This window comes from Limulus polyphemus, unplaced genomic scaffold (assembly GCF_000517525.1).
Source record: "Limulus polyphemus unplaced genomic scaffold, Limulus_polyphemus-2.1.2 Scaffold526, whole genome shotgun sequence".
NCBI lineage: Eukaryota > Metazoa > Arthropoda > Merostomata > Xiphosura > Limulidae > Limulus > Limulus polyphemus.
Window position 1 is genome coordinate 408157 of NW_013666136.1, and position 8426 is coordinate 416582.

The window sequence follows — 8426 nt, forward strand, 5'->3', positions numbered from 1 at the left end:
CAGTAAACAATCAAACTATTTGATGTGACACCATATCAAAGTTTCAGCCCAGGCCTGTACAAAAACTAAAGGAAAAATTTGAAAATCAAGAAATGGATAATATATTCTGAAAAGGTGATAGGTTCTTAGTAAAAATAAATGTTCATAATAGGGATTGACCAGGAATTGGACAAAACACTAATAGAATACTTGAGCAATAAATACTTTAAACAGTAGAGTTTCAGTTCAAGCAACATTTTAAAATCTTTATTAGTAAATGCTAAGGCAGTACAATATATAAAAATGACAAAGCATGCATGTTAGATTTACAGAAAAAGAAAATCCACCCAAAAACACACAGCCTATTTGTAAATCTCATTTTAAAAAGGTTTTTCGTTGTACAAAACTTGAAGATAGCTTTGATACATGGAAACATCTGTTAACTGAGTTCTTGCACAGATCATAAATGGAAACATCGGCACATGTAGATACGTAGATCTTGAAAGTCAAGTTGTTCCAATCTTGAAAATAGCATTGATAACTGGACCAATTGTTGGTTGAGATGTTGCAAAAGGAAATATCTGCTGAAGCTTTTTGCCAGATACTAATCATAGCAGAACATCTGGAAAATGATCTCTAGAAAATAGTACAGCTTATAAAATGAGTCAGATCAACGTAGGCCTGTGAGGCAATCACTGATTGGCATGTCCTTTAGACAATCATGAAATGTCACAGACCTACTGAAAGATGTGTAGATTGTTTATGAATTATTTTTGGTGGCAAAGGACAGGTTTATGTGTTTTAATAAAGGTAGCTTTCTTAACTTCATTAATTATCTTACCATTGCTGGGTGATCTTATGCACCACCAAAAGAAAGAAAAAAGTAATCTTGATATCATCTGTGCTCTCTCAGAGTATGATACATAGCTAGACACTAATAATGTTTTTTTATTATATAACTGTAAAATGTTCATGAACTAAGGAAAATTTGAGGTGATCAAGTCAAAAAGAAATAATCAGCTTTTAGCACATTAAGTGCTGTTAGTGTCATTCTAACCTGTATATGCTTACAGTCTTGCCCTCTTGCAGGTAATGTTACCCTTTTAAAGGTAATTGGACACTTGAGTGATACTTTGATAGCTGTCTGTTCTACAACATCTTCACCATTCATTGTACTATTTGTTGCTGCTACACTGTTAAAGTTTCGTTTAATTTTAGATATACAATGCTCTGCTGGAAGAAGCCTGTTCCGTAGGAGTCCTTGAAGTACTGAGCGCACTGTCGGTCGGTGTACAAGATGTAGCAGAAATAAGTGGGACTGCAGAGAGTAAAAGAAAACAAACATATCAGTAATTTATTAACCACAAACGTCTTCATGTATGGTATATTCAAACATCACAGACAAATACATAAATAAATATATTTTCTTTAATGGTGCTTTGTACAATTCATGCATTTTACTGAATTAACTAAATAATGGTGAAGCAAATGAAGTACAAACTGGTTAAGCTAAGAATTAATTGTAATGGCCATAAAACTGACTTTTTACTTTGTTGTTAAAAAATACCATTGCCTAATCTAAGTTGTCCTGTTTGCTTCTGCATTCTAATTTTTTTCAGTACCTTCAATTTTTTTAATGCAAGAGTATGTCTTTAAAGTATCTACTTTTTAGTAAAGTTGTACAAAATATGGATAAACAAATTAAGTGTTGTATTCATCACCACTCTATCCAACAATGTAACAATAAGTGATTTTACAACAAGAAATACACTTTCCATGCTAAGAAAATTGTCCATTTATATCAAAGGCTGAACAATTACTCACACAACAACAAGCTGTGACAGTAATTTGTATTGTGTTGCGACCTGGCTGGCACACATCTTTCAGGTACAGAGGTTTGTGAGATGTCTTATTCTCTCCTCTGTCTATAGGTACTGGAGTGGCATTCACAGACACTTGCACTGATGCTGGCCAGTTAGTGTTCATCTGTCGGTCTTCGTGATGAAAGCACTTCAACTGTAGCTCCAGGTCAGACCTCCACATCAGTGTTTGGTAGACAGATGGCTTCAGTTGGAAGAAGTGATTACTAACAGCTAAGTTGTGTTCTAATCTGAAAGGAGGCAAGATAATCCCATCCCTGACAGGAAATGTCAGCCTCAGCTCATCGTCTTCTGCAATACCATATTATAAGTACTATTATTAAACTGATAAACTACATTAAAAGAAAACTTTATTCTCTATGAAAAAAATGAAGTTAGAAATATTAAATTTTAGCTATGACCAAATGAAAATTTTCAAACTTTCAACAGCTCTATGCATTGGTTTTTGTGATTCATAGAACCAGTACTATTAAATAAATGTAAATTATAACAATAATATTAAAAAGTATGCTTTATGATTTTCTGCAAACCTACAAAAATGAACAAATATTAATAAAAACAATTCACAAAACTATGCACTGTAAATACATACAATATTATTTGAGCCCTCAGGCATAAATAAAATGAATTTCTTAAACATATACCAATTTAATTTTTCCTTCCCTTAGGCATCTTTTCGTTCTTGTAGAATTACAAAAATAATAGAGGTATACTAACTTGTTGGAGGTATTTGTGGTTTGATGTCTTGATATGATGGTTTTATGTCACCTGAATTTGGCGATATATAGGGAGGTATGCTATTAGAAGCTGGTGTTAATGGTGGAGTTGGGTTTCCAGGAATTGGTGAATGTTGGTAGTTGATGTTTCTCTGAATTTTCATTAGCAGGAAAAGAAAGAAAAGTTAAACCTAAAAAATAATAAGCTTAAAAATTTTATCTACAAGTCTTTTCTTAATATAGTATTAACTTCTAAAATTCTGCTGTTTGCACATTAGAACACCATTTTGGCAAGATCATCTTAACTAGTATATTAGAAAAATGTCTATAACAAAAGTTTTAAATGGCTGGATGTTGAGCTTTAATTCTACCATGTACTTTAAATTGACTGTAAATCCTATGATAATGCTGTGCTAATTCAATTTGTTTTGGAAATGTTAATATCTTCTAACTTAATAACTTTTAACAAAATGGTTTAAATAGTCTTCAAAACACCACTTTTAAACTTATAACCATTGACAAAAATACATATAATCTTGCATTACTCAATGTGATAACTTTTACCTTACAGTAAACCTCATCTTTAGGTGACTCACTCACCTGAAAGCTCTGTGGTCCCACGTAATGATTTCCATATGGTGTCTGTTGAGGGACTCCATTCATATGGTTCTGTGTATAATAATGTTCCTGTTGGGGTGTATATGCTGGTGCCTGAGGTCTCATGGATTGTCGCATCTGTTGTTGAGGAGGATAGCCACTTGAAGGGAGGTGCTGCTGTTGTATAGAGGGTGGAAACTGAGGGGGCAGTTTTGGATACTGTATTCCCTGACCCCCAGAAAACTGAAAAAATTGAAGAGTGTTTTATTAGTAAAACAAAATGATAAAACAATAATTACATAATATTATGTAGTGTCTACTTACCAGTTTCTACATGTAATATTTGAGTTTTGAGGAAACATGAAGCAGAACTGATGAACTGCACTGAAAAAAAGCGTAGCTTGAGATAACCTAATACTTATGATAAATATGTTGATATATCCTTCTTGCTAACACTAGTTCTAATTATGATCATAAAAAAACATAAATATATAGTTAGTAATAGTTTTTCTTTTAACCCACAATTTTTAAATGAACATTCTGGCTTGCTTACTTGAGCTGTGTTGTATGGCTGTTGAGAGACAGGCCCATACTGCTGTATACTTGGGCCATACTGATGAGCCATAACAGTACCATACTGTGCTTGTCGTTTCTGAACCATGTATTGAGATGGATTAGGGTATGGGGCTGACCGAGCACGGGTCTGGGGTCCCATTGCAGGAGATGGCAATGGATACATGGGTTGTCCAGATCCTCCTATATTTTGCACTCCTTGCATTCCACTTTTGTTCACTCCAATTGACCCATTCATAGCTATCTGGGGATTCATGGTATTAGCTGTGCTCATTGCAGAAGAATTAATGGGAATCATGGATCCAGGCATTGATGACATTGGCCCTCCCACAGTATTGTTCATGTGGTTGCTCATGTGATTCCCCACTGGTGGGCCTGAGGACATCTGCTGTGGGCCTGGTGGACCATATCCTTGCTGAAACTGTTGACTTGGCATGTTTTGCATCTGTGGGTAAAAGTAAAACTTTGAGAGACATTGCCTTTCAAATACGTGTAAAAAATGAAAAAACCTTACTTTTTGTAATAACTCTGCTAAAATATTTTGTTTTGCAGAAGGAACTTGAACATGGACTTTAGATATGTTGTTCTAACATTAATAATTAGTTTTAACAGATAACTTTTGACCGTACTATTAAATTTCATCTGTTGTCTAATTATCACTGAGAAGTCTTGCTAAAACTATGGTCCAATGGCTTTAAGACAAAAAGCTGACCAACCACATCATAAACTGAATCTTTCAAAAGAAAGATAGGCATGTTTATACATGAACCTTTGCCTATCCTAATAGACTTCTTTTTCAATTTTAAAGTAAACTGATGCATGCTGGAATTTTTATACATTGTGACAACCATTTTTTCAGTAAATTTTGCTTGATAAAGGAACATGATCATGTAACGGCAGATAATGAATTAGTTCAGTAAGACACAAAAGTTGGTTGTGAATTTTTTCTTTTATATTTTTATGAAATTTCCTAAACAAGACCTCCAAATTGCATTTAAGTACAAAGATATCTTACTATTCACACAATTTAACAGATAAAGAACATTCATCTTTAATTTTGTAAGATCAAGCCTTATGACTTAGAAACATATGCTAAACATAAATATTATAAAGTAAAAGCAATACTTTATATGATATATAAATTATGCATTGTAATACATGACCAGATTCTTTGGATTAATGCAAAATGAAAAGTTATTAGACATGTGTAACATAATTTATGAGATTACAAATATTTTCAGAATCTGTAAAATGTAATAAAAGTCCCTAATTATTATAACGGTCTAATTTAGGCTTCATCTAAATGATTTCACACATGAAAATAATGTCCAAACAAAATATGTCTGTTCTATGTAATTATAAATGGACAGATAAAAAAGTGCACACCACTAATGTGGATGGTTAAAGATTTAAAACCTACCTCCATGCTAAACCTTTTCAATCATTTGCCATTGTTTTAAGTAGTTTGCATATTTCCAAGGTGTGTGGATACTTTTGGCTTCAAAAAACATTTTACGATTTGTCAACTATCCATTACTCAGCCAGTTAAAAAAGAACCTCACATATCGAGTATTTTGCCTCCAACCCCAGCTTCCTATCCCACCTTCTTCAACATTTTTCTCTGGATTTGAGCTAATTGAGTGGATGACCAATTTGACAATAGAAACAGCAGAAATCCACCAAATGGCAACCAATTCTCATCCCTAAACTATAGCTCATTATACAGTAAAGGGGCATTCTACATAATGGATACCTTTGTATTTGCCATTAATAATCTGTGTTTTAATAAGTTCATGAAGTTATTATGACTAAGTTATACTACCTATGAGATATATAATAAAACAAATGGCAAGACTATCAGAATCATATCAATGTTTAAATGTGACAAAATGTACCTGATTATGATACTGATTACCCATGTCTGTCTCATGTTGGTGCTGATCCTGAAAGGCTACCACACTGGCTGTAGCTGTTGCTGTTGCTGTGGCAGCAGCTGCAGCTCTTGCTACAAGAGTGGCAGCATTCAGAGCAGCTGAGGATCCTTGATAGTCTCCACCAGCAGCTGGTCCACCATTTGTCATACTTGGCCCAATGGCTGTGCCCATAGGTGTTGGAGTATGTCTGTACCTGAATTAAAACACACAGTAAAATAACAGCATAATGTTTGCTTGCACAGAATATCCTTGAAATTATGAAAACAACTGTACTTCCCATATGCTAAAAAGAATTATCAATGATATTTTAAAGCTTGTCTATTCATAGATTTTTCTTTGTTTCTCAAAAACTTTTAATAGATTATCAGTAGAAAATAAAGATCTGGTATAAAATGAGCATGAATATTATGTACAAATAAATAACTACATAGACATGTTTATTTACAGAATAATATTATGTATTGCTAACTCACCCATTATATGTTGGTGTTGGTTGTCTAGAAGGCATGCCCTGAGGGGGATAAGGTTTAGGAGTCATTACTCCAGGATAACCATGTTGACCTTGTGAATATGGACCTTGAGATGCCGATGTGTTTGTGCCATTGTAGGAGTTATGGGCTAAAGGACCACTTTGTGTGTTGGGAGACATTCCCCAAACAGTTGTGACAACAGATAGTTGCTGGGAACCATGGCCATTGGGAGGTGTTTGCTGCCACCTTAAAGCAGTCATGGTTGATTCACTAAAATATAAGAGACTACTCTATTAGAAAATTTCCAGAGCCTCATACAGTCTTTTTTTTATTTGAGCAGTATTTACTAAAATAAATAATGGAGAGGGATTTAGTTAATGTAATTTATTGTTCTGGAATCATGCTTCAAGAAAGTCTTAACTACAGATGTTTCAGATGCAGATTTTTTTTGTGTATTCTTGACAATAATTCAAAGAGAAAGGTTATTATAATTTTTTTATTTATTTTGTTTGTGAGTGAAAGAAGGAATGAGTATCTGAATCTCCTCTTTCTTAGAGCATGTATTATTAAAATATCTAAGTTTAGGTAGTAAAACATATTTGGTAAAGTGTTCAGTCTTGAACAAATGTTTTTCTTTTATGCTTATTCTTAAATCTTTGATAGTGATACTTGAAAAAAAAAAGCAGTAAAATCATTAGAAAAGTTACAATTTTTATAAACAAGAAATATTTACTTTTGTCACTAGGTATTTCTGAGCATTAACTAATTTTTCATAATAATTTTCTGAAAGTTCCAAATAATAACTACGGAGGAACTGTATGCATTGAACTGCATAGGTTAATTATATTGAGTAAATAGCAAACCTTGTCTATAAAAGCTATTTCAATATTACAATTATTATACAATTTATTAATCAAAATTGTATCTCACAATACAATCCCATCAACCAAGAAACCAAAACTTAGGGTTGGTAGTACAATCCTTTCAGTCAAGGTGTCAAAGTTCTTGAATGATAGCTTTTTATCAGCCAATGTATGTATATTAAAACTCATTATGCAGTATAATCAGCCAATGGATTCCAAGTTTGGAAACTCTGCTGTGTTAGAATTGTTTTCAGTATGTGTGCTACTATTAGCTAATAATATGCTATACTAAAAAAATAATAATAAAAGTTTATATGGTTAAAAAAAGATAGTTATATAAGAAGTTAACCCTCACATTTTTTCATGCTTTCGTTTTAATGGTGAATAAAACATATGAAAGTATTTTACTCCAGTTATAGTTCACATTGGTTAATTCATAATGAATATTACACATGCACCGGAGCAGGTCCGGCAGACCGGGCAGCAGCCGGACCAACATTTTGTCACAGTAACTATAGGGTTTTTTAAACTTTAACTCGCACTTCAAAAATTGTTTCTAGGTAAACATATAGACTTATAGTAGTATGTATGATTCAGCATAACAATGCATAATATATTACATATGTAATCTGCAAGTGTACATATGTTTGTGCTTGTTTATAACTATGGTGAGTATAAGTGCCAGTGAACACCTATTTTTGTGAATCATAAAGAATTGCTTGCAAATGATTAATATTTTCAATAAATTATATTAGCACATAATTCAATCTCAGATTACCTATTTTTCAAATTTTTCCTGGGGAGACATGTCCCCCCCTAGCATTGGCATGCCTTACTATTCTGAGTTGTGTGACCAATGCAAAATTGTTTCCTCCACTTCTGTAATAGGATTTAAATGTCAAACCCATAGAATTCATATCTTCCAATAGAACACATACCGCAAATTAAACACGAACAAGTTTATGCCAAAAAATATCACAGTTTATACCAGCATACAATGATGAACCACTGATTTAAATGTTAGTGGTGAAAGACAATAAGTAAGGTCAGGTAAGGCACACTGGTAAGAATTTTAATGCCAGTACACCGTACAGGCAAATCAATTTGTCAAGGTCATTTTATGTTTCAGCTTAACATAACAGTGTTTCGAAATGAAATATAAATGGATTCATTTTTTTCTCTACCAAATGTAGCATCTGTTATTAAAATCTCAATTTGGTCAGCGTAACTTAGCAATGTTGATTTGTATAAAGTGTGTGTAGATGGGGGTGGGGGAAGAAAACCCACTATATTGTACCGGTAAAAAAGTTACTTTCACCACTGAAAACACTATTAGCAGCTGTTACACAGTGGAGACTAACAAGACATCTGATGTAAACTACGAAATAGATGAACCATAACAACGGCCCGGCAT

General features: G+C 33.2%; 1 protein-coding gene across 3 annotated transcripts in view; it reads right to left on the minus strand.

Moving 5' to 3' along the window:
- Positions 1-8426, minus strand: part of LOC106458875 (zinc finger MIZ domain-containing protein 1-like) — a 136505-nt gene that overhangs the window by 11469 nt on the left and 116610 nt on the right. For all 3 annotated transcript variants that reach the window (XM_022385236.1, XM_022385238.1, XM_022385237.1), the window contains 7 exons: positions 6153-6419; positions 5641-5872; positions 3726-4190; positions 3176-3415; positions 2577-2727; positions 1804-2150; positions 1037-1297 (listed from right to left, as the gene is read on the minus strand). In XM_022385236.1, the coding sequence (XP_022240944.1) occupies positions 1037-1297; positions 1804-2150; positions 2577-2727; positions 3176-3415; positions 3726-4190; positions 5641-5872; positions 6153-6419 (1963 nt within the window). The remainder of the gene's footprint in view (positions 1-1036; positions 1298-1803; positions 2151-2576; positions 2728-3175; positions 3416-3725; positions 4191-5640; positions 5873-6152; positions 6420-8426) is intronic.